The 26991-nt window shown below is 41.1% G+C and overlaps 1 protein-coding gene across 4 annotated transcripts in view; it reads left to right on the top strand.

Annotated features, from left to right (window-relative positions):
* The first annotated feature begins 7935 nt into the window (after positions 1-7935).
* Positions 7936-26991, top strand: part of RAD18 (RAD18 E3 ubiquitin protein ligase) — a 114891-nt gene continuing 95835 nt past the window's right edge. For 2 of the 4 annotated variants that reach the window (XM_067755297.1, XM_067755294.1), the window contains exons 1-2: positions 7936-8089; positions 12069-12150. In XM_067755297.1, coding sequence (XP_067611398.1) covers positions 8039-8089; positions 12069-12150 — 133 coding nt within the window. In that variant the 5' untranslated portion in view covers positions 7936-8038. Of the gene's footprint in view, positions 8090-11378; positions 11604-11988; positions 12044-12068; positions 12151-26991 lie in introns of all 4 variants that reach the window. The other 2 variants (XM_067755295.1, XM_067755296.1) reach the window with 2 other exon arrangements.

The raw sequence follows: 26991 nt of genomic DNA, 5'->3' as shown, positions 1-26991 counted from the left end.
GCGGCAGCTCCCCCTGCCTGCACCTCCTCAGCTTCAACACAAGGAAAGTCTTAAGTTTGATTCACCTCGGTCAGAATTACGCTGCAGGTCATCCCTGAAGCAGCCAGAGGGTCTAAACAACCCCTGGTGTCAAGGGTGGTGTCAACCCCACCCACACCTTCTCTCAGGAATGAACAGTTGCCCAAAGGAGATCCTGGGGGCTGTCCTTGTGCTGTAGACCATGATAAATACTAAATGGTCACTGAGTTGTAGAGTGGTTAGTTACGCAGCAATAGCTAACTGATAAGCTAGAAAAATGCTCATGCAGATATACTCCAACTTTGCACTTATCCCTGGACTCCAGGTCAACTTAACAATAATAAAACTAATATTCATCAAGCACATGCTGGGTGTTCTTCCAAGAACACAGTGCTGAGTACTTCACATACTTCACCTCACTGAAACCTTAAGACCATCCACAGGGGTAAATTCTGTTAGCATCCCTATTTGACACATGAGGAAGGTGATGTGCAGGGGTTTTAAGCCCAGGATTCCATACCTGCTCTGGTCCCCTCCTATGACCCCTGTCCCCATCTCTAGGTAAGTGCTTTGTCTTCCCACAGCACCCATTGCCTAAGAGGAGTACAGCCACCCTCGTGGGTGTGAATGACTGCAAGGCCAGACTGCCTGGGTTTGAACCCTGGCCTCCCCTCCTTACCAGCAGAGAAGGCTCAGGAAAATTCTCTACAGTTCTGCCCCTCAGTTCTGTCACCTCTAAAGCAGGGATAGTAATAGTACCTGCCTCAGACGCTTGTCATGAGAAGTAGATAAGTTAGTACATAGAACATGCTTGGGACAGTGCCTGGCGCAGAGAAAACCCTCAATAAATGTAGCTGCTATAATGATGATCTTGCCTTCTGGAGAGCCCTAATTCCAGTGCCCCAGTCCCAAAGCCAGATTTGTTGTTTTCCCCAATGGGCCTTGGGGCCTTTGTGTAAATCAGCTCGCTCACCGCCTGCCTCTGTCCCAGAACCCCAAATGGGAACATATAGGTATATAAATACGTCTGTATTGAGCATCTACTGTGTGCCAGGCACTGTTCTAAGCAACTTACATGGACTGTCTCATTCTCTTCCAACAGACAGACTATAATGTATGAACCATTACTGAGCTCCATCAGGTTCAGAGAAGTAAAGTAACTTTCTGAAGATCACACAGTTGATAAGTGGTAAACTTGAATACCTGTGGAAGAGGTCAACTCAAAACATAGGTGGCTGGCTTCCCCCCTGCCCCCCATCCCTGCCCTCATATTAATTTCTTTGTTTTCAACGTGCCCGGCCTAGGTCTCCATTCCACTGATGGCAAACATACAGACACCCGTGACTGCTCAGACCCACCAAGACTCCTGGTGACAGCTCCTTCCTGGCCCCCAGATATACAGACGCTACTTAGACAAAGTGGATGCAGGAGGGCAGGGGTAGGGCTGAATTTGACTCTTTGTCCCCTATAGGCCCAACACAGGCACTTTAGTGAAAGGTCGATTAAATGCAAGGACGGGATTTAAAAAAAAATGCATAAGGAATGCGTGGGGTGATTGCTCTTCTGCATTTCTTCCTCAAAGCTTGGGCTCACGTCCAGCCCGATACTCTACTGCCATCATGTGGCTGTTTGTAAAATGGCAGGTGGGATCTGTGGTCTCCAATTTTTACTGTGAAAAATTTCAAACTTCGAGAATACAGAGGATAGTGTAACCTATTATGTCTATCATTTAGATTTAACAATTATTTAAATTTTTCCAAGTTTGTTTTATATTTTTAAAATTTCAAATAAATCACCATCATGATATTTTACCCTGAGATACATCAGCATCATCTCTAAACATGACATTTTTCTACCTAATGACAGTCGCATGTTTACAACTAATCAAATTAACAATAATTTCTCAGTATAATTTAATACCTAATTCATATTCAAATTTTAACAATTGTTCCCCAAAACGTCTTTTAAAGTTTGGTTTGCTCAAATCAGGAGCCCAACAAGGGCATAGTGGGGTTACATCTCAAGTCTTTTTTATTTTAAAACAAAACTAACCTCTGGGCATGACTTGGGAAGAACTCTGGCTTGCTTTCTGGTAGAATGCCCCATGGTCTGGATTTCTTTGATTGCTTCCATGAGCTGTCAGTTTCCTGTGGCTGCCCTCCATGCATGTTTGTGAGGTAATAGAAAATATGTGCACTAGTCTCTGCCCCAGTTCCTGGCACAGCGCCCCTAAAGCCCTTGTAAATTCCTAAGTGATAAGATCACTAGCGGCACCTTTTTGTTCTAACCAGAGGACTCTGGTGGGCTCCTGGATGACTCCGGGATGGGGTCTGGTCACCAGAAAAGCCAAGCCATCATTAGAAGCTTGGAATTTTCAGCCCGCCCCAGCCTTCTCCAGAGAGGGGAGAGGGGCTGAAAATGAGGTTCATAATTGATCATGCCTACTTGAGGGAGCTTCCATAAACTCCCAAAGTAGGGGGTTCAGAGACCTTCCAGGGGGACAAACGCACCCACACTGGGAGGGTGATGCACCCCAACTCCACCGGGACAGAAGGTCCTGTGCCCGGCATGCTCCCAGACCCCACCCTGTGTGTCTCTTCATCTGACGGTTCATCTGAGTCCTTTGTCATAGCCTTTAATGAACTGGTAAGTGTGTTTCCCTGAGTTCTGTGAGCCACTTTAGCAAATTAATCGAACTCAAGGAGGGGTCATTAGAACCTCTGATCTACAGCTGTTGCTCAGAAGCCAGGCGATAACATGAGTTTCTGATTGGCATTTGAATGGGGTCGGGGAGGCAGGCCTGTGAGACTGAGCCCTTGACCTGCGGGGTCTGACACCATCTCTGGGTAGACAGTGTCAGAACTGAGTTCAGTTGTAGGACAGCCAGCTGGGTCGCAGAGAATTGCTTGTTGTGGGGAAACACCATGCATTTGGGGACCAGAAGTGTGCCAAGTGTCACATGTGGCTAGCGATGGAGACTCACGGGAAGAGAGACGCATTAGGGAGCGTTCCCTGCACAGAAGAACTGAGTTTATCTGATTCAGTCTCGTAACCTGGGAACTGGATCTAAATGTTTGATTAGGTTCAGTTTCACCATTTCAGGCAGGAATGCTTCCTGGAGGGTGAGTACTCCACATCATGTCACATCAGGGGCTGTGTGCTGTTTGGTGCCCCCTTTCAGGATTGATGAGATGGGTTAGTGGGTTCAGGTGGGTTCACCCTCAGCCTCCCACCATGGCCTGATCATTTGGAACCTAAGTATCCTGTCCCTCAAGAACCTCCCACCCAATGGTCTTACAATGACTTTCTAATTTCATTCTATATTTATCAGCTAAAATTCTCGTCAACAGGGGCTAGTATTTCCCTAAAATACAGTTCATTCTGGAGAAGAATAAATGCTTAATTCTTCCTCCTTATCTATCAACCTTCAGAGTAAGAAGCCAATACAATCTCAACCTCCAATGGTAGCAAATGAGGGCTTTCTTTTCTTCTGCTGAGACGCATTATAAATTCCTGGATTTTCAAATATTCATTGCATTCCAATCCGTTGCAATCCATATTCTTTCCGTGGCTTAAGTCTGCAGGGTTAGCTTCAGGATGGCTCCATTAGTTTTGGGCAACTCCCTCATTTGGGCACAGTATGATTTTCCAGGCTCCTCTTCCACCTACTCTGCCCCAGACCTAAAATCAGCCATGTCTCCAAGGAGCCCTGATTTCTCTTCATGGGGACAGTATTTAGGGACCCCAATCTGTGCACTAGTAAGTGGTGGGGCTGAGATTTGAACTCAGGCAGTCTGACTTCAGAGCTGGTGCTGTTAACCTCTCTGACGTCTGGTTAACAACAGGTATTAGTAATAATTATAACTATTACTCCTACTGCTATAACTGGCCACTCACTACGTGTCAGATACCTTGGTAGGTGCTTCCCAAGATTTAAAAAACAAAGTTATTCTAACAACCCTCTGAGATAGGCATTGTTACTCTTATCCTAGAAAAGAGGAAACTGAGGCTCTGAAAGGTCAGTGACTCATCCAAGGTCACCGGGTCAGCGGAAGAGCATAGATGCAAACTGAAGTCTGTGTGACTCTAAACCCTCCAAGAGCTCCCCGTGGGGGTTATAGAAACATAATAACCCTGGCATCTGACACTCACACGACACTTGCTTGTTAGGTGCCAGGTGCTGCTCTAGGCACTTAAATTACAATAACTTATTTAATTCTCACAACATCCCTATAAAGCAAATACTACTATTGTCACCCCATTTTACAGATGAGAAAACTGAGGCACAGAGAGGTTAAATACTTTGTCCAAGTTAACATGGATTAAAACCCAAACTCTTTTCTCAAGTCCTGGAACTCTCCACAGCCCCGGTCTTTACATGGCTGCCTCTAGCTTATCAGTTGTGTCCTAGCACAGATGTCATCTTCTCAGAGAGAGCTTCCCAGATCAGCCCGTTTATAGCGTCTCCCCACTCTCTACCACACCATCCTCTCTTGTTTTCACATCACTTCCCATTTTATTAAATGCGCTTATCTACTCCTTCTCTTACATTCTCCCTTGTTTCTGTCCTGGCCCCATCCTCTGCCGAGGTGTCAGCTCCTGAGAGCAGGGACCACGACTCTTGTTCACCTCTGAATTCCAGCACCTGGAAGAGGTGGGTACCGGCTCAATAAACATTTGTTAGAATTGAGGGAGGAAAAGAGGGAGGGAGAGAGGGAAGAAAGAAGGGATAGAGCCTCCTTCAATATTCCCCTCCCATGCCTAGAATAAGGCTGGGTCCTGGAGGAAGAATGGAGGACAAAGAGGAGTGTGATTACGAGAAACCCCGGCAAGGAACTTGGGGGCCTGGGACCCCTCAAGGTACAGCCAGACCAGGCCCCACACTCAGCTGGGAGAATGTTCTCCTGATTAGGGTTGTCAGATTTGGCAAATAAAATACAAGATGCTCAGTTAAATTTGAATTTCAGATACACAGTGAATAAATCTTTAGTTTAAGTATGTCATGTGCAATATTTAGGATATACGTATATTAAAAAACTGTTTGCTCTTGATCTGAAATTCAAATTTGCTGGACATCCTGTATTTTATCCGGCCACCCTATCCCAGATCCTCTCTTTGCGCTAGTGCAACAAGAGATTCTCCTGAGCACTGGCTTTTTCTGTACGGAACGTTTTGTTTTTACTCCCGAATAAGGAAGTGCAATCTCTTTATTGATCTAACAGAAGGAGAAAGTCTGTGGAACCAGCAGCTTGTCAGAGGAGATTGGCTCCTGCGGGTGGATAAATACTGTGGGGAGGGCAAGGCAGATGCTTTGTCCTGAGCTCAAAGTGGCTTTCAGAACCTGCTTGTGCCCTTGTGTGGACTTTCCTTCCCTGGCCCAGAGGTGGGCTTGAGTGGGTGCTATTGAAGAGGGCAGGAAGGGAACTGCTTGGCCAGGGAGGGGATTTATGGGTATGTGGGCTTATTCCAGAGATTCGCTCATTCATTCAGTCCCACCAAGCAGCTGGTGGCAGGAAGTCAGAGATGAATGGTCCTGGGTGCTGCCCTGGAGGCTCTCCAGAGACGGGGAGATGGGTTTGGACCCCAAGGCCAACGAGTGATGCCTGCTTCCAAACCTGTCTTCATAGTTGAATAGGAAGCGTGCATTTCTTTCCCTGTCTTGTCTCTCTCTCCCCTTCCTTCCCCATTCCTTTTCTCTTTTCTCATCTCCTCTCTATCCTTTTCTCACCTCCCCAGAGCTTTGCCACCTTAAACCTTGTAGCCAACTAGTACCATAAAAGAACAATTACTGGTGCACTCAGGCTTGGGATCTGGTCTTGGTCTCATTTCCTTTGTCTTCCCAAGCCTACCCCATCTCCTTGCATCCAGGACTAGGCAATGCATCCAGCACAGCCTGGATCCAATACATCCAGCGTAGCCTGGAGTTCATTTACATGCCCCTTTCTAATTGGCTGATAGAAACCCACTGCCTCCCCTAACCTGCCACTCCCCACCTTCTTGTTGGAGCCCCACTAGGTCTAGCATCCTGGGATCCTTAGACCTCTGCCCTGCGGCCTTGTCTACTCAGTTATTTCTCCATAAAATGTCAGTGGGTGATCCCTTCTGGTTTGGGGTTAAAAGATCTAGATTCAACGTCGGACTTTGCCACTGACAAGCTGTGTGATGTTGAATGAGTCCTTTTGCCTCTCTGAGACTCAGTTCCTACATCTATAAAATGGGAATAATTCTCATGATGGGGTCCTTATAAGAATATTCTGTAGTGCTTAATATGGACGAAAGCCAGACTGCCCAAGTCAAATCCTTCCTCTTCCACTTACTAGCAGAACGCACTATGCCAGTTATCTATTTATTTCTCTTTCCTCATTTGGTTGGAGTGAGTCTGAAATAAGTCAACATACGTAAAAACATCTAGAACAGTGCTTTGCATACAAAGTGCCTAATAAATGTCAGCTATTGTGATGGATATTAAAGTCCTTTGTCCAAATGCTGTTAATATCATTATTGCCCAATGAGTCTTTGGGCACAGGCTGGGAAAAATCAATTTAATATATCTCTGACTCAGGGGCCAGAGTTCCTTATGAAGATAGCCCAAAGGAGTGAAGCCTTAACCTCTCTGAGCCTCCTTGTCTTCATCTGTAAAATGGCAATAGCAGCCTCACTTCTGCCTACTTCACAGGGACGCTCTGACTGGCCAATGGTAAGCACTTAAAAAAAAAATTATGAAGGAATGAATACATGGACCACAGCGGGAAGCAGTGGCAAGCTGCAGGGGTCTTCCCTGAGTAACTGACTTGCTGTATGCTGACTTGCTGCCCACGAGACATGATGTGAAGGAGGCCCACATCAGGCAGCCTATCGATGAGTGCTGAGTTGAGCAGACAGACTGAGTGGTGCGATGGTCAACGCTTCACATCTGGGTAACAGGCACTCGTACTCACTTGGTGAGAGTATAAATGTATCGGTACAGCCCTTTTGGAAAATCACATAGTGCTAGCTATCACAGTGTTTAAAGAACACACAAATTCACCTAGCAGTTCCATTTACAGGAAATCATCCCCCAAATATTCTGGCTCAAGTGTGCCAAGATTTATATAGATAGTGTGTTCCTTGCAACTGTTTGCAATAATGAAAAACTGGAAACAACCAAAATGGTCCTCAGTATGGGTGTACATAAGTAAATTGTGGTATATCTGTATTATGGACTATGTAGCTATTAAAAGGAACGAAGTAAATCTATATGTATTAACATGGAGAGGTCTCAGGATGCATGTAAATAAACCCACAGGAAACCTCAAGGTGGCAGAGGTAAGCATTTAATGTATCAACATTTGTGGGCAAAAAACCCTGTATCTATGTATCTGCACAGGAAATATCTGGAAGGCTACACGCCAAAGTTAAGATGATTAAATTAAATTAACCATCCTATTTGATAAAAGAGCTCCTATTTTAAGGCCAGAGGCCCTATGTGTAGTCTGGTCAGAGAAATTGCGTGACTCAGAGAAACTCTATTCACTTTTTTGAGCCAAAGCTTTCTCTTGTGTAAACGAATAATGATATTTACCGCTCAGTATTGTGATGGGGTGAGATGAAATAATGGATGTGAAAACCCCGGCTCTGAGCAGAGACAGCTCATTATAGCAATCAGGGAGGGCGACCGGAAGGAAGAGGCAGGAGCCCAGACCTTGAAAGGTTTGGCAAGGCCTGGATTTGGTTTGATTTTAGGCTGTCTCTTCCTAACATTCAACAGGTATTCACTTATTAATGGTACAGTAGAAAACCCGCAAGTGGGTTTTTTAACCACACATCTGCGCAAGGAGGCGTAGAGGAAGCCTGGCGCGTGCGCAAAGAGAGCACCTTCGGTTGCGCTTCGGCCACGTCCTACAACTCCCAGCATGCTCCGCACCCGCGTCGGGCGCGTCGCCGACTGCTGACGTAGCTCTGTAGCGCGGGGAATTTCGAGTGGCAGTGGAGCGCTGGAGACCAGTGGGTCGCGGACCCTCCACCTTCTTTAGGGGAGGCCATGGACTCCCTAGTAGAGCCCCGGTGGCCTCCGGGCCTGGCAGTCATGAAGGTGAGTGCTTCGGGGAGGTCGGGGGCGTACGACGTCCGCGGGAGGCCAGCCCCGCCTTGAGGAGAAAGGACGAGGCGCCGGCGCCGAATTGGGCCAGGATACCCGGCTCTGCGTTGCCATTTGCCACCGCGTGGATCTGGGCCTCAGTTTCTTCCTCTCCTGGGAAGTACCGGGGACAGGCCTTGGTCCCTTATGGTGAGCCTAGGTTGGCTGTCGTATGGGACGGGATATTCTGCCGTTCAGTCACAACAATCACAATGATGTGGAAAGAAACACTTACTCTAAACGGTGGAAACGACAGTGATACCTAATCCTTTCTTAGAGCTTACTGCGTGCCAAGCATTATGTAAACTCTCCCAGTACTTCAGTGAAGAATCTCCCACAGTGACACCGGACACGGTTTGGAGTGGAGCTTGCATCAGAAAACATTTATTTAATCACCTAGCAAAGCGGGCAGTCTCCTTTACATTCTCATTCATTTCTTCTAATTACCCTCAAGAAGCCTAGTGCTACTTTGCCCTAATTCCTCCCTAACGTGTCCTAACTCTTGATAGTTGTGCATCCTCTCTTTTAAACAAAGAAATCAGGACTCACGTTTAGCACTAGCCTTTTTTTTTTGCGGCACGCGGGACTCTCACTGTTGTGGCCTCTCCCGTTGCGGAGCACAGGCTCCGGACGCGCAGGCTCAGCAGCCATGGCTCACGGGCCCAGCCGCTCCGCGGCACGTGGGATCATCCCGGACCGGGGCACGAACCCGCGTCCCCTGCATCGGCAGGCGGACTCTCAACCACTGCACCACCAGGGAAGCCCTAGCCTTTCATTTTATTGAAGTCTTTCACTCAAATAACATTGATTTTTGTGGCTACTTTGTTTTTGGCAATGCATTCCTGTTTCCATGGACGGTAGTGGTGAGTCCTGGATTCCTACTATGTTTGGTCAAGAGCAAACACACCATTCTGTACTAGCTAAAATCAGTTGCTTGGTTTTTCTCCTTGTTCTGTGATTATTTCCGTTTGTGACTGAGCAAAATCATGTTCTTCTGTTGCTCAGTTTTGTAAACTACGGATTATGGTATCTGCCCCACTGACTCATAAGGTGACTTTGAGAATTAAGTGAAGGGACTTGGGGGAGGTTAAAGTAAGTATAAGGCCTTGTTCTACCTGCCATCATCAGTGTCATCTACAGGGCTTGGTGACTGAAGATCTCCCCATGTTGAAGAGCTGACATTGTGGAAGGATCTGGGAAAGCCGTGGTTTTGCAGTTGTGGCTTTGGCTCCAGTGTGCAGTGGAGAAGAGCATAGATTTGAGTTCCAATGGTTCTGGCTTAAATTTAGTCTCTGCCTTCTATTTAACTGTGTGACCTTGATTCAGTTACTTAACCTCTCTGAGCCTGGGTTGCCTCAACTATAAACTGGAGACAGAAATAGTTTATAAGGTTGGTTAAATGAGTTGATGTGTGTGGATAGGGATCCTGTCTGGCTTATTCACTGTGCCTAACACAATGCCTGGCACATGGTGGGTGCTCAAAAATTATTTGCTAATTGATTGAAGGTATCTAGAAGGTAGTAAGCATTAAATCAATATATCTTTATTATTATTATTAATGCTTAACATGTGTTAAGTATTTCTCCCCCTGCTTTTTAGTGGTTGTCATGAAGATTATGAATTGGATAAGGGAAGTGAAAGCTTCCCCTTTCCACTTTCTCTAAGTTGAGGAAATCCCAGGGCATCCACTGGGCTGAACATCTGTGCAAGAATGTTATAGCTCATCGGATGCGGTATCACTTCCACAGATCCTGCTCAGCACATCTGTCAGAACCACTCCTCCAGGAGAGGACGGTGATAGAGAAGAAAGCAAATAGACCAGGTGTCAGGGCTTTGGCTTCTGGTCCTGCCTCTGCTCTTGATTGATTTTCAACACAATCCTCTAGCTGTTTGTTTCAGTGGTAGCTTACCATCCAAAGTAATGGAAGATTTGGGCATTTGAATGTTTATTTCCCTGGTTTTACTATAACAAACATTTGTTTTTGACAGATTATAAATGTAGAATGTGTATATAGTAGAAAAAAATTAAAATTTACAGTAAGATAAAGGAGGAAATGAAAGTTACCTAGCATCCTACCATCTAGAGAGAACCGCTGTTTAACATTTTCTCTTATTGTTCTTCAGTTTTTCTCATGTGTGATCATGCACACACATACCCACAATGTGTATATGCATTTAAACTTTGGGATCACCTTGGAGTCAACCTCTCGGATTTGATCCAACGCCTTATAAGCTCTATAGGCTTCATCTAAAAAATTGGCATATAGATGCTATAGACCTCCTAAGATTGTTAAGGAGATTAAACTACATAGTTCTGTTGTTATGTATTATTGTTGTAGGTTTGTTCTCTGATTTTTTTTTTGTTTGCATTAAAACATGAACATTTTTCCATGCATTAATTATTCTTTGAAAGCATGTTTCCTTTAATGGCAACAATATTTCATATGTGAACTATTAGAGACATTAGTCTTTTTGTTTGTTTGCATTTTAAAAATTTAGGTCATACACTCATGGTTCAAAAAGTACGTGAAATAAAAAGTAAAAGTCTTCCTCCAAACTTGTCCCTCATCTGTCCAGTTTCCTGACCCCTTTGACCATTATTTGTTACGTTCTTGTGTTCAGATTTGCATTCAGATTTATATTCTTATTCCCTCCTCCCTTTTTAACAGAAGGTCACAGACAGTGTGTACTGCCTGTACCTTACTTCCTTTTTTCACTTTTCTTGGCAGTCTTTCCGTACCAGTACATGAGAGCACGCTCTCTCTCTCTCTCTCTCTCTCTTTTTCCTCTTAAATATCTGCTCAGTATTCTTTTGAATGAAATAACATTTTAGGGCTTCCCTGGTGGCACAGTGGTTAAGAGTCTGCCTGCCAATGCAGGGGACATGGGTTCGAGCCCTGGTCGGGGAAGATCCCACATGCTGCGGAGCAACTAGGCCCGTGCGCCATAACTACTGAGCTTGCGCTCTAGAGCCCGCACGCCACAGCTACTGAAGACCGCGTGCCTAGAGCCTGTGCTCCGCAACAGGAGAGGCCACCGCAATGAGAAGCCCACGCACTGCAACGAAGAGTAGCCCCCGCTCACCACAACTAGAGAAAGCCTGCGTGCAGCAACGAAGACCCAACGCAGCCAAAAATAATAAATAAATAAATAAATTTATAAAAAGAAAAGAAATAACATTTTAAATGATTTAGAAGATTTTAGGTTGCGAGAGAGATCCTTTCCTGTTTGGGTTTCATTCCAGATGGACGCATATCTATCTGACTTTGCAGATTGCCTGCCTCTTCCCCTCCTTCTGCTGTCACTGGCGCCAGCTCTTTCCAGGGCTTCCTCATCTGGCTCCACCCTGTAGTACTGTACAGTACCGAGCAGAAAGCACTGGATTGACGGCCGGTAGACAGGAAGTTTTGTCCTGGCTTGACTCATGTGCTGTGAGCCTGCTCTGGATACAAGTTTACTCATTTGTGAAGTAAGGGTTTTAACTAGATAATTTCTAGTGTTTCTCTTTAATAGTCTCTAATCTGGTTCTTACCCTGTGTGGTGAATGGCTGCTGGTACCTTTCACCCCCGCAGTGACAGTGGGCCAGGGAATGGGGTCTGAAGAGGAGGAGGCTTGGAGGAGGAACTTGAAATACATGGCAAGTAGAAGAGAACTAGAGTAGCCCTTTTGTGACGGGCTGGCAACATGGAGTGGGATTCTGTACAGTGTCAGCTTTATCTTTCTGAAGTGTTCTCTATAACCTAAGATTTGAATAAGTCATATGGGGGAGGTTTTCTCTCCCCTGCAGTTTATGTGGACTTAGCTTTTGAGTTTGAATATTTGACAAAGAAGTATTATTAAATTATTTTTTTAGGGGATGGAGAAGGAGTTCTGTGGCAGATGTTCCAGTCTTGGTGGCTTTCTGATAGGTGTGTATGTATTTATGCATTTCAGACAATAGATGATTTGCTGCGCTGTGGAATTTGCTTTGAATATTTCAACATTGCAATGATGATTCCTCAGTGTTCACATAACTGTAAGTATGCATTGTTTCTCTGAGTTACAAAAATGTGGTTTTTTATGTAATGTAGTATTATTTTAACACCAGACATAAGTACACATTTATTATTTATTTCTCACCTTTAGCTCCTCTATCTTGAGGTTTTAGCGTGGTCTTTTCCATGACCTCCCTCTTAAATATTGAATATTTTTTACAAGGCTCCTATATTTTCTACCACCTCCCTCTCGGATACTTTTATGCCTTTTGTAACATTCACAGGAATAAAGATTTTGATCGCTATATATTGTTATTTGCCCGGCACTTTTAGATGTTAAATTTCAGATTTTTCATTTTTAGCAGGATGGGAGATAGGTGGTTCAACCAAGTAGTCCTTGGCATAGAATTTTAAAGTTAAAAAATTCCACTGGGAGAATTCTACAACTGAAGAGTATTGCAGACAGTTTTATCACTTAACTTGCTGTGTGATGGTGGGAAGACTCACATATTGAAATGTGCTTGTACTTCTCTTCGTGAGTCTAGTATGTACATAGTTTTTATACTGTGGTTTGACGTATTTAGCGCATGGGGTGCACTTGTCATTGTTCTGGATTTAGCCATCAGTTTATGGATTATGTAGGCTTATGATCGTTCTTATTCTCTATTTTCGAGTTGATTTGCCTTGGAAAGTTAAAAAAAAAGTTAGGCTTAAAAAATGGTTTTAGTGGATAGTAGTAGCTTTGGTGAAAAAAGTTTCCATAGGGAAGACATAATAAGAGGATGGTGGTGGTAGCAACATGGGCATTAGAGATAAACTTAGGCTTGACTCTTAGCTCTCCACTTATTAGGTGGGTGAGATTGCAAACGCTCAACATTTCTTCAGATGTGAAACCCTGGTGAGTAGTTTCTGCCTTAGGAGATGGTTGTGAGAATTAAATGCACAGAGTCCAGTGTCTGGCACGTTTTAGGGCCTTAATAAATCTTAGTTTCCTTCTAGGCTAGATTCATATTAGGAACCAAGATAAGTTTTGGGGATTGTTTCTAAATATGTGTTAAAATCACCTTTATTTAGGTATGATTTATATGTAGTAAAAGGCATCCATTTTAAGTGCGCAGTAAAATGTGCAAGTGTCAACGAGTTTCAACAAATGTTTATACCAGGTAATGACTACAATTAAGATATTAAACATTTCTATCACTTGACAGAGTTCTCCCCATTATCAGTCAGTATGGCCCCAGGGAATTATATGTGGGTCTGTTTCTGGATCCTCTTCTATTTCATTGATTTTTATGTCTATCCTTGTGCCAGTACTACACTGTCTTAATTACGGTAGCCTGCTAGTAAGTCTTCAAGTCAAGTATTGTAACTACGCCAACGTTGTTTTTCTTTATCAAGATTGTTTTGGTTCTTTTAGGATCTTTGCATTTTATATGCATTTCAATATAAATTTTAGAATCAGGTTGTCAGTTTCTACCAAGAAAAGCCTGCTGGGATGTTCCTTGGGATTGCACTAAATCTAGAGATCCATCTGAGGATATATGACTTTTTTTTTTTTGAGATTTATTTATTTTTGATTTATTTTTGGCTGCGTCGGGTTTTAGTTGCAGCACGTGGGATCTTTGTTGAGGCATGCGGGATCTTTCGTTGCAGCATGTGGGCTTCTCTCTAGTTGTGGTGTGCGGGTTTTCTCTCTCTGGTTGTGGCGCACAGGCTTCAGGGCGCATGGGCTCTGTAGTTGTGGGGTGCAGGTTCCAGGACGCATGGGCCCTGTAGTGTGTGGCACTCAGGCTCTAGTTGAGGCGTGCAAACTCAGTAGTTGTGGCACTCGGGCTTAGTTACCCTGCGGCATGCGGGATCTTCGTTCCCTGACCAGGGATTGAACTTGCTTCCCCTGCATTGTAAGGCAGATTCTTTACCACTGTACCACCAGCGAAGTCCCTATGACATCTTAACAGTGTTGTCTTCAATGTAAAAATGTTGTCCTAAATTAGAAATAAATCCCAGAAAATAGTCAGGATTATCTTAAAGCAAAAGGACAGCTTTATTGCTTGCAAGGTTTGCAAACAGGGGATATGCAGTCTTTGGCTGTAACCTAAAGTACCTTTGGGTATAGGGGGTAAAGAGAGAGGGATTTTTAAAAACAAACTGTAGAAGTCACAGTTGGGAGACTTGCAGAGAGGATTGGCTGGCCTCTGCAGCCTGACCACAAGTCCTTGAAGCTTGACTATAGTTTTTGATGATTGGCTTGGTCATCAGAGCTTCTAGTTGGGGACATTTCCAGGTAGGACCTTTAGCAGAATCAGAAGTCATAGTTTTCTGTTCTTGGTTTTAATGAGAACATAGAGTACGTGACTGAATCCGGTCTGTCATGACTGCCTGGCTCCGTTTTATTTTGAGTCCCTGTTAGCCACACTGGGCCCATTTTCTAAGTTCCTTACACAGGGATTCTTCTTATTTTTACTTTTCCTTAGGGGATTTTATTTTTATATGAACGTGGTGTGTTCCTCCGTTCTTTAGCTCTTCTTTATTTCTCTCCACAGTGCTGTTAGTTTTCAGTGCACAGCCCTTGCACATAGAAATAACGGTTATTTTTATTGACTTTTTATCCTGTGATCTTGCTAAATTCACTTTTTAATTCCAGCATCTTTTTTGTTGATTCCTTAGGAATTTTTATATACACAATCATGTCATCTGTGAATAAAAACAGTTTTACTTCTTCCTTCCTTAATCTGCGTGCCTCATATTTCTAGTTGTTAGACAGGCTAAGTACCTCTAATAGAATGTTAAAAAGAAGTGGTGTAGGTGAATATCCTTTCTTTATTCCCAGTTTTATGGGGAAAGCTTTCAGTCTTTCAGGCATAATGTTAGCTGTAAGTTTTATCGTATTCTTAATACATTTTCATAAATTTATCAGGTTGAGGCAATTCGTCTATGCTCTGAATTAGCTGAGGTTTTTTTTTTTTAATCATGAATGGTTACTGAATTTTGTCAAGTTTGTTTTTTTTGCATGTATAGAGATGCTCATATGATTTAATTCCTTTATTTTAGAATATGATTAATTACACTGATTTGTTTTTAAATGTTACAACAACCTTGAATTCCTTTCAATAAATTTGTCCATTTAATCTAAGCTGTTGAGTTTATCAGCATAGAGCTTGAAAAATGCTACTCCCTAGGGACTTCCCTGGCAGTCCAGTGGTTAAGACTCTTCCCTTACACTGCAGGGGGTGCGGGTTTGATCTCTGGTCAGGAAAAGAAGTTCCCACATGTCGTGCTGCAAGGGCCCAGAAAAAACCAAACCAAAACAAAACAACGTACTCCCTACTGTCCTTCTCTTGTCTGGAGGATATGTAGTGATATTCCCTTTTATCCATATGCTAGAAAGGTGTGTTTTCTTTTTTTTCCCTTGATTAATCTAGCTAAAGGTTTATCAATTTTATTGCTGTTTTCAAAGAACCAACTTTTGGTTCATTGTTTTCTGTATTTTATCTTTTCTATTTTATTGATTTACACTTTCAAAATCTTTATTATTTCCTTTCTTTTACTTATATGAGTTTAATTTGCTCTTATATTTCTAACTTTCTAAGGTAGAAGATGAGATCGATATTAGACCTTCTTTTCTAATATAAACGTTTAAAGCTATAAATTTTCCTTTAAGCCCTGCTTTAGCTACATCCCACAAATTTTGATATGTGAGTTTTCATTTTTGTTTAGTTTAAAGTGTATTCTAATGTCCTTTTTGATTTATTTTTTGACCCATGAGTTATTTAGAAGTCTTTAGTTTAATTTCTAAAAATTTGGGAGTTTTCCTGCTATCTTCCTGTTATTAATGTCTAATTTAATTATGTTCTTTTCAAAACTCAAACAATTATGTCCGATTTCAGTTTTTAAATCAAACTGAGACTTGTTTTATGGCCCACAATATGGTCATTCTTGGTTAATGTTTCACATATACTTTAAAAGAATGTCTATTCTAGTTGGGCGGAGTGTTCTATGAATGTCAATTAGATCAACGTGGTTGATACTGCTTTTTAAATCTTCTGTATCTCTGCTGGTTCTCTGTGTATTATTTTATCAGTACTGAGAGAGGAGTGTCGAAATCTCCAAATATAATTGTGGATTTGTCTGATTTTTCTTTTTACTTCTGTAAGTTTGTGCTTTATATATTTTTGAAGCATTTTTATTAGGCACATACACATTTATGGTTATTTTGTCTTCCTGATGAATTGGCTGTTTTGTGATTGTGAAATGGCCCTCTTTATCCCTGGTAATGTTCTTTGTTCTAAAGTCTTCTTTTTCTGATATTAATATAGTCACTCCCACTTCTTTAAGATTAGTGTTTTCATGGTTTGTCTTTTTCCATCCTTTTACTTCTCATCTACCTGTGTCTTGATATTTATATTGGACTTTTTTAGACAGTATATATTTTGGGTCTTCCCATTCAATCTAGTCTGAAAATATCTATTTTTACTTGGAATATTTAGACATACACTGTATAATATAGTAGCTGCTAGCCTCACGCGGCTATTTATATTGCAGTTAAAATTAATTAAACTTAAATAAAATTAAAACTTTAGATTCCCAGTTCCACTAGCCTCATTTCAAGTGTTGAATAGCACATGTGGCTAGTGGCTGCTATCTTGGATAGTGCAGATATAGAACATTTCCATCATTGCAGAAAGTTAATTATTGGTAAGGCTGGATCTAGATATACTACCTTGCTTTCTGTTTTTTATTTACTCATCTATTTTTTCTTCTCTTCCAGCCTTTTAAAAAAAATTGAACATTTAAAAAATATTAAATCTTTTCCACAGTTGACTTATTAGTGCTACTTCTTTGTTTTATTATTTTAGTGGCTGTTTAAAATAGGCATCTTTAAGTTATTACAGTCTCCCTTTGAACGATATTATACCACTTGACTAGTGTAAAACTGTTACAGCTGTGCACTTCTTCCTTTTTTAAATTGAAATATAGTTGATTTACAATATTATATTAGTTTCAGGTGTACAACATAGTGATTCAATACTTTTATAGATTGTACTACATTTAAAGTTATTATCAAATATTGGCTATCTTCTCTGTGCTGTACAACAGCGGTCCCCAACCTTTTTGGCACCAGGGACTGGTTTTGTGGAAGACAATTTTTCCATGGACGCGGGGGGTGGGGGATGGTTCAGGTGGTAATGTGAGCGATAGGGAGTGATGGGGAGCAGCAGATGAAGCTTTGCTTGCTCGCCCGCCGCTCACCTCCTGCTCTGCAGTCTGGTTCCCCTGCTTTGGCACCCCTGCTGTACAATATATCCTGGTAGCTTACTTATTTTATAAATACATAGTAGTTTGTACTTCTCAATCCTTCACCCCTATCTTGCCCCTCCCCCATTTCCTTTCCTCTCCCCCATTTCCTTTCCCCACTAGTTCTCTCTATCTGTGAGTCTGTTTCCAAAAAACTATTGCTACGATTTATGTCAAAGAGTGTTCTGCCTGTGTTTTCTTTCAGGAGGTTTATGGTTTCAGTCTTACATTTAGATCTTTTGATTTTCTTTTTGTATATTGTGTGAAAATGTTTTAATTTCATTCTTCTTTTTTCACTAACTGCCTTTATTCTTTTTTTATTTTTTAATAGATCTTTATTGGAGTATAATTGCTTCACAATACTGTGTTAGTTTCTGTTGCACAACAAAGTGAATCACGCATATGCATACACACGTCCCCATATCCCCTCCCTCTTGAGCCTCCCTCCCATCATCCCTATCCCACCCTTCTAGGTCATCGCAAAGCGCCGAGCCGATCTCCCTGTGCTATGCTGCTGCTTCCCACCAGTCAACTGTTTTACATGTGGTAGTGTATATATGTTGATGCTACTCTCACTTCGCCCTAGCTTCGCCCTCCCACCCCATGTCCTCAAGTACGTTTTCTGTGTCTACCTCTTTATTCCTGCCTTGCAACTAGGTTCATCAGTACCAATTTTTTTTCTTTTAGATTCCATATATTTATGTGTTAGCATACGGTATTTGTTTTTCTCTTTCTTTTTTTTTGTCTTTCCATGTCTTCATCCATTCTTTTTTTTTTTTGAATTTTATTTAATTTATTTTTTTATACAGCAGGTTCTTATTGGTTGTTTTTCTCTTTCTGACTTACTTCACTCTGTATGACAGACTCTAGGTCCGTCCACCTCACTACAAATAACTCAATTTTGTTTCCTTTTATGGCTGAGTAATATTCCATTGTATATATGTGCCACGTCTTCTTTATCCATTCATCTGTCGATGGACATTTAGGTTGGTTCCATGTCCTGGCTATTGTAAATAGTGCTGCAGTGAACATTGTGGTGCACGTCTCTTCTTGAATTATGGTTTTCTCAGGGTATATGCCCACTGATGGGATTGCTGGGTCATATGGTACTTCTATTTTTAGTTTTTTAAGGAACCTCCATACTGTTCTCCATAGTGGTTGTATCAATTTACATTCCCACCAGCAGTGCAGCAGGGTTCTCTTTTCATCACACCCTCTCCAGCATTTATTGTTTGTAGATTTTTGATGATGGCCATTCTCACCGGCGTGAGATGATACCTCATTGTAGTTTTGATTTGCATTTCTCTAATAATTAGTGATGTTGGGCATCTTTTCATGGGCCTCTTGGCCATCTGTATGTCTTCCTTGGTGAAATGTCTGTTTAGGTCTTCCACCCATTTTTTAACTGGATTGTTTGTTTTTTTGATATTGAGCTCCATGAGCTGTTTGTATATTTTGGAGATTAATCTTTTTGTCTGTTTCATTTGCAAATATGTTCTCCCATTCTGAGGGTTGTCTTTTCGTCTTGTTTATGGTTTCCTTTGCTGTGCAAAAAGCTTTTTAGTTTAATTAAGTCTCATTTGTTTATTTTTGTTTTTATTTCCGTTACTCTAGGAGGTGGGTCAAAAAAGATCTTGCTGTGGTTTATGTCAAAGAGTGTTTTTCCTATGTTGTCCTCTAAGAGTTATATAGTGTCTGGTCTTACATTTAAGTCTTTAATCCATTCGGAGTTTATTTTTGTGTATGGTGTTAGGGAGTGTTCTAATTTCGTTCTTTTACATGTAGCTGTCCGGTTTTCCCAGCACCACTTACTGAGGAGGCTGTCTTTTCTCCATTGTTTGTTCTTGCCTCCTTTGTCGTAAATTAGGTGTCTGTATGTGCATGGGTATATCTTTGGGCATTCTATCTTATACCATTGATCTGTATTTCTGTTTTTGTGCTAGTGCTATACTGTCTTGATTACTTGTAGCTTTGTGGTATAGTTTGAAGTGGGGGAGCCTGATTCCTCCAACTCTGTTTTTCTTTCTCAATATTGCTTTGGCTATTTGGGGTCTTTTGTGTTTCCATATGAATTGTAAAATTTTTTGTTCTAATTCTGTGAAGAAATGCCATTGGTGGTTTGATAGGGATTGCATTGAATCTGTAGATTGCTTTGGGTAGTATGGTCATTTTCACAATATTGATTCTTCCAATCCAAGAACATGGTATATTTCTCCATCTGTTTATGTCATCTTTGATTTCTTTCATCAGTGTTTTATAGTTTTCTGAGTACGTGTCTTTCACCTCCTTATTCAGGTTTATTCCTTGTATTTTATTCTTTTTGTTGTAATGGTAAATGGGAGTGTTTCCTTAATTTCTCTTTCTGATTTTTCATTGTTGGTGTGTAGAAGTGCCAGAGATTTCTGTGCATTAATTTTGTATCCTGCAGCCTTACCAAATTCATTGATTAGTTCTAATAGTTGTCTGGTGTCAGCTTTAGGATTTTCTATATATAGTATCATGTCATCTGCAAACAGTGACAGTTTTACTTCTTCTTTTCCTATTTTTATTCCTTTTATTTCTTCTTCTTCTCTGATTGCTGTGGCTAGGACTTCCAAAACTATGTTGAATAAGAGTGGTGGGAGTGGACATCCTTTTCTTGTTCCAGATCTTAGTGGAAATGCTTTCACTTTTTCACATTGAGTATGATGTTTGCTGTGGGTTTGTCATATATGGCCTTTATCATGTTGAGGTAGGTTCCCTCTATGCCCATTTTTTGGAGAGTTTTTATCATAAATGGGTGTTGAATTTTGTCAAAAGCTTTTTCTGCATCTATTGAGATGATCATGTGGTTTTTACCCCTTAATTTGTTAATGTGGTGTATCACATGGATTGATTTGCATATATTGAAGAATCCTTGCATCCCTGGGATAAATCCCACTTGATCATGGTGTATGATCCTTTTAATGTGCTGTTGTATTCTTTTTGCTAGTATTTTGTTGAGGATTTTTGCATCTATGTTCATCAGTGATACTGGTCTATAATTTTCTTTTGTTGTGATATCTTTTTCTGGTTTTGGTATCAGGGTGATGGTGGCTTTATAGAATGAATTAGGGAGTGTTTCTTCCTCTGCAATTTTTTGGAAGAGTTTTAGAAGGATCGATGTTAGCTCTTTTCTGAATGTTTGATAGAATTCGCCTGTGAAGCCATCTGGTCCTGGACTTGTGTTTGTTGGAAGATTTTTAATTATGGTTTCAATTTCATTACTTATGATAGGTCTGTTTATATTTTCTAATTCTTCCTGGTTCAGTCTTGGAAAATTGTGCCTTTCCAATAATTTGTCCATTTCTTCGTGGTTGTCTGTTTTATTGGCATAGAGTTGTTTGTAGTAGTTTCTTATAATCCTTTGTATTTCTGCAGTGTCAGTTATGATTCCTCCTTTTTCATTTCTAATTTTATTGAATTGTGTCCTCTCCCTTTTTTTCTTGATGAGTCTGGCTAAGGGTTTATCAATTTTGTTTATCTTCTCAAAGAACCAGCTTATAGTTTTATTGATCTTTGCTATTGTTTTCTTCATTTCTATTTCATTTATTTCTGCTCTGATCTTTATGATTTCTTTCCTTCTACTGAATTTGGGATATCTTTGTTCTTCTTTCTCTAGTTGTTTTAAGTGTAGGATTAGATGGTTTATTTGAGATTTTTCTTGTTTCTTGAAGTGAGATTGTATTGCTATAAACTTCCCTCTTAGAACTGCTTTTGCTGCGTCCTGTGGGTTTTGGGTCGTCGTGTTCTCATTGTCATTTGTTTCTGTGTATTTTTTAATTTCTTCTTTGATTTCTTCAGTGATCTCTTGGTTCTCTGGTAGCTCACTGTTTAGCCTCCATGTATTTGTGTTTTTACAGCTTTTTTCCTGTAATTGATATCCAGTCTCATCACATTGTGGTCAGAAAAGATACTTGATACAGTTTCAATTTTCTTACATTTTCCGAGGCTTGATTTGTGACCCAGGATGTGATCTATTCTGGAGAATGTTCCATGTGCACTTGAGAAGAAAGTGTATTCTGCCACTTTCAGGTGTAATGTTCTATAAATGTCAATTAGATCTATCTGGCCTGTTGTGTCATTTAAAGCTTGTATTTCCTTACTTATTTTCTGTTTGGATGATCTGTTGTAAGTGGGGTGTTAAAGTCCCCTACTATTATTGTGTTACTCTTGATTTCTCCTTTCATGGTTGTTAGCATTTGCCTTATGTATTTGCCTTATGTATTCAGGTGCTCCTATGTTGGGTGCATAAACATGTATAATTGTTATATTTTCTTTTTGGATTGATCCTTTGATCATTATGTAGTATCCCTCCTTATCTTTTATAACAGTCTTTATTTTAAAGTATATTATCTGATACGAGTATTGCTACTCCAGCTTTCATTTGATTTCCATTTGCATGGAATATCTTTTTCCATCCCTTCACTTTCAGTCTGTTTGTGTCATTAGGTCTGAAGTAGGTCTCTTGTAGACAGCATTTTTACGGGTCTTGTTTTTGTATCCATTCAGCCAGTCTGTCTTTTGGTTGGGACATTTAATCCATTTACATTCAAGGATATTATTGATATTTATGTTCCTATTACCATTTTCTTAATTGTTTTCGGTTTGTTTTTGTTGGTCCTTTTCTTGTGTTTCCCTCTTAGAGAAGTTTCTTTAGCATTTGTTGTAAAGCTGGTTTGGTGGTGCTGAATTCTCTTAGCTTTTGCTTGTCTGAAAAGCTTTTGACTTCTCCATTGAATCTGAATGAGATCCTTGCTGGGTAGAGTAATCTTGGTTGTAGGTTTTTCTCTTTCATCACTTTAAGTATATCCTGCCATTCCCTTCTGACCTGAAGAGTTTCCACTGAAAAATCAGTTGATAACCTAATGGGGATTCTTTTGTGTGTTATTTTTTGCTGTTCCCGTGCTGCTTTTAATATTTTTTTCTTTGAATTTAATTTTTGTTAGTTTGATTAATATTTGTCTTGGTGTGTTTTTCCTAGGGTTTATCCTGTATGGGACTCTCTGTGCTTCTTGGACTTTCCTATGTTAGGGAAGTTTTCAACTATAATCTTTTCAGATATTTTCTCAGACCCTTTCTTTTTCTCTTCTTCTGGGATCTCTATAATTTGAATGTTGGTGCGTTTAGTGTTGTTCCATAGGTCTCTGAGATTGTCTTCAGTTCTTTTCATTCTTTTCTTCTTTATTCTGCTTCTCGGCAGTTATTTCCACCATTGTGTCTTCCAGCTCACTTATTTGTTCTTCTGCCTCGGTTATTCTGTTATTGATTCCTTCTAGTGTATGTTTCATTTCAGTTATTGTGTTGTTCATCTCTGTTTGTTCTTTAGTTCTTCTAGATCTTTCTTAAACGTTTCTTGTATTTTCTCGATCTGTGACTCCATTCTGTTTCCGAGATTCTGCATCATCCTTACTATCATTACTCTAAATTCTTTTTCAGGCACATTGCCTGTTTCCTCTTCATTTATTTGGTCTTGTAGAGTTTTACCTTGCTCCTTCATCTCTGACATATTTTTTTTGCCATCTCATTTGTTTTTCTTTAATGAGTGGGATTGTGTTCCTGTTTTACTGGTTGTTTGGCCTGAGGCTTCTAACACTGGGGTTTGTAGGCTGTTGAGTAGAGCTGGGTCTTGGTGCTGAGAGGAGGAACTCTGTGAGACCTCACTCCGATGAATATTCCCTCGGTCTGAGGTTCTCTGTTAGTCCAGTGGTTCGGACTCGGAGCTCCCACTGCAGGAGCTTCGGCCCAACCCCGGACTTGTGAACCAAGATCCTGCAAGCCGCCTGGGGCGCAAAACAAAGCAAACAAACAAAAACAATGATAACAAAGTAAAAAATAAAATTAGACTAGGAAACTAACATATCTGTTAGGAAGAATATAAAAATAAAAATTTAGATGAATCAACAACCAGAATGCACAGTAGTACCATAACAGTGAAAAAGAGGAGGAGGGGGAAAAAAGGGTGCGGGGGAGGCCTTGGCTGTGGAGGGCGGGGTCTAAGCAAGGGTGAGCTTTGGGCAATGGACGGGGCCAATGCCCAGGTCCCACAGGGCTGGAAAAGGCCCTGGGGGCTTTGGGGGCTGGGGCTTAGGCTCAAGGAACAGAAGGGGCCCAGGTGTGCCCCCCACCCCTGGTCTCGGAGGGCAGGGGACCTCACCTGGGAGCCCAGCAGGCTTCCTGGGCTCAAGTGGGCAGGGCAAATGCCCTCCTCTCCTTTCCTCTCCTGTTCCTCTGGTCTGTGAGGGGCCCTCCCACCTGCCTCTCCTGATCTCCCCTGTCTCCCTCCTATGCCCCCAAGGACTCACATGGCCTGGAGGGGGGTTTGGAGGGCAGGGGGTTGGCCTGGGAGCTCAACAGGCTCCCTGGGCCTGAGTGGGTGGGGCAGTCGCCCTCTGCTCCTCTCCCGCTCCTCCTGGAGGGCCCCTTCTGCCTGCCTCTCCTGATCTTCCCTGCCTCAGGGGTGCTGATCCTGTCTGGCCTTCACTTCTCCTCCTCCCTCAGTCCCCCTGTGTCCTACCGGTTCACTTTGGGGTTCCTCCCATCTCCTTGGGCATCAGAGTCCCCCACCAGCGGCTGGTGGGTGCCCTAGTTGTGGGGAGATGCTAACTCTGCGTCTTCCCACACCACCATCTTGACTCTGCCTTCTAATTTCATTCTCTTACATGTAACTATCCAGTTTTTCCAGCACCACTTTTTTTGAAGATAATGTATTTTCCCCATTATATATTTTTGCCTTCTTTATCATAGATTAATTGATGATAAGTGTATGGGTTTATTTCTCGTCTCTCTTTTCTGTTCCACTGATCTGTGTGTCTCTTTTTGTGCCAGTACCATGCTGTTTTGATTACTGTAGCATTGTAGTATACTCTGAGGCCAGGTAGTGTGATACATCCAGCTTTGGTCTTTTTTCTTAAGACTGCTTAGGCTACTTGGGGTCTTTTATGATTCCATATAAATTTTAGGATTGTTCATTCTATTTCTGTGAAAATGCCATGGGTATACAACTGTGTGCTTCTGTTCCCCCCCCTTCTGTCATCCTGTTGTTGTCTTTCCTTTTATGATGTGCACATATACTACAGACACAATACATTGTTATTATATTTGCTTTATTTACTTTCTATAAATTTACTTATTTATTTATTTACTTTTGGCTGCGTTGGATCTTCGTTGCTGAGCGCGGGCTTTCTCTAGTTGGAGCGAGTGGGGGCTACTCTTCGTTGCGGTGTGCGGGCTTCTCATTGCGGTGGCTTCTCCTCGTTGCAGAACACAGGCTCTAGATGCGCAGCCTTCAGTAGTTGTGGCACATGGGCCCCGTAGTTGTGGCTTGTGGGCTGTAGAGCTCAGGCTCAGTAGTTGTGGCACACGGGCTTAGTTGCTCTGTGGCATGTGGAATCTTCCCGGATCAGGGCTCAAACCTATGTCCCCTGCATTGGCAGGTGGATTCTTAACCACTGCACTAGCAGGGAAGTCCCTGTATTTGCCTTAGACAGCTCATTATCTTTTAAGACAAATTTAAAAATGAAAAAGTAGTCTTTTATATTTAGGCACATTAATCATTTCTTATACTCTCCTTTGTATACATCAACGTTTTCTTCTTATGTCGTTTATATTTTCTCTGTTGCATTTCTTGTAGCACCAGCATGCTGCTAAAGAATTCTCTCAGCTTTTGTTTCCCTGAAAAAATTATTTCATTGCTTTTTGAAAGGGGTTTTCAGTGGGTATGCAGTTCAAAGTTAAATTTTTCTCCTTTCTGAATGTCATTCTACAGTTTTCTGGCTTGACTAGTTTCAGATGAAACCAGGTGTGTTAGGTTTTTTTTTTTTATAGGTTTCTGTATATAATGTGTCATTTTTCTTCTGGCTGCTTTTCAGATTTTCTCTTTATTACCAGATTTTAGAAATTTGTAATGTGCTTTAGTGTGATTTACTTTGTGTTTGTACTGCTTGTGGTCCATTGAACTGCTTCAGTTTATGGGTTTATATTTGGAAAAAATTTAACACTTTTTCTTTGAGTATTTTTCTGTTTACACACCCACCTCCACACCCGAGCTCCAATTCAGATTACACTTTGTTAGACCTTTATTAACTTTATTCCACTACTTTATGTTAATCTATAGACATTGAGGCTCTGTTTTTTTTTTCTTTTCCTTTTTGGTAATCTCTCCCCACCCCCATCCTTTTTGTGCTTAATTTTGGATAATTTATTTTGTTATGATTTCAAGTTTATAGATCTTTTATTCTGCACTGTCTCATCAACTGTTAGTCTCATCCAGTGAAATTTTCATTTTAGATATTGTTTTGTTCCTCTCTAGGAATTTTACTTTTTTAGTATCTTCCATTTCTTTCCTTATTAGGTTCGTGTGTGTGTCTATTTTAATCCTTGAATATATTGAACATATTCTAATAGCTAGTTTAACCTCACTGTCTGCTAATTCATTATCTCTATTGTTTCTAAAACTATCTATTGATTGATTCCATCCCTCCCCCCCGCCACATACTTCTGGTTATAGAGCACATTTTCTTTTGCTTCTTTGCATTTCTGGTAATTTTTGATTGGATGCTTTCCATTGTAGTTTTCACATTTTTGAGTGTTTAGATTTTGTTGTATACTTTATTGGAGTGTTGGGTTTTGTTGTGGAAGGCTTCTTTTTTTGTTGTGGAAGGATCAGACTGGTTCTGTCAAGTTTTGTTTCTAAGCTTTGTCATGATGAATCTAGAGTAAACTTTTTTATAGGACTATAGTGGGGGAAGGATGAGAAACACATAACATAAAACCTTCTCCATTAACAAGTTGGTAAGTGTATAGTATAGTATTGTTAACTATATGTGCATTGTTGTACAGCATGTCTTTAGAACTTTTTCATCTTGTATGACTAAAATTCTGTACCCGTTGCACAGCAGCTACCCTCTTCTCCCTCCCCCTGGCCCTGGCAACAACCATTCTATTTTCTGCTTGTATGAGTTCATTCAGATACCGCATATAAATATAATCATGCAGTATTTGTCCTTCTGTGATAGGCTTATTTCACCTAGCTTAATGTCCTCGAGGTTCATCCATGCTGTGGCATATGACAGAATTTCCTTCTTTTTTAAGGCTGAATGATATTCCATTTTATGTCTATAGAGAGCATATATTTTTTTAATCTGTTCATCCACTGGTGGACACTTGGGTTGCTCCCTCCTTTTAGCTCTTGTGAATAATGCTGCTATGAACACAGGAGTGCAAATATCTCTTTGAAATTCTGTTTTCAGTTCTTTTTGATCAATACCCAGAAATGGGTTGTTGGATCATATGGTAACTGTATTTTTAATTTTTTGAAATGCCTCCATACTTTTTTCCATAGTGACTGCACCATTTTACATTCCCATCAACAGTGCACAAGGGTTCTGATTTCTCCACGCCATCACCAACGCTTGTTACTTTCTTTTCTTCTTTTTTTTTTTTGATAGTGGCTATCCTAACAGATGATGTCATTATGGTTTTGATTTGCATTTCCTCCATGATTAGTGATGGCGACGATCTTTTCATATACCTGTTTGCCATTTGTATGTCTTTGGAGAAATGCCTTT

Source organism: Pseudorca crassidens, chromosome 10 (assembly GCF_039906515.1).
Source record: "Pseudorca crassidens isolate mPseCra1 chromosome 10, mPseCra1.hap1, whole genome shotgun sequence".
Classification (NCBI taxonomy): Eukaryota; Metazoa; Chordata; class Mammalia; order Artiodactyla; family Delphinidae; genus Pseudorca; species Pseudorca crassidens.
The sequence above is the reverse complement of the archived record's forward strand: the minus strand, read 5'-3'. Positions and strand labels throughout refer to the sequence as shown.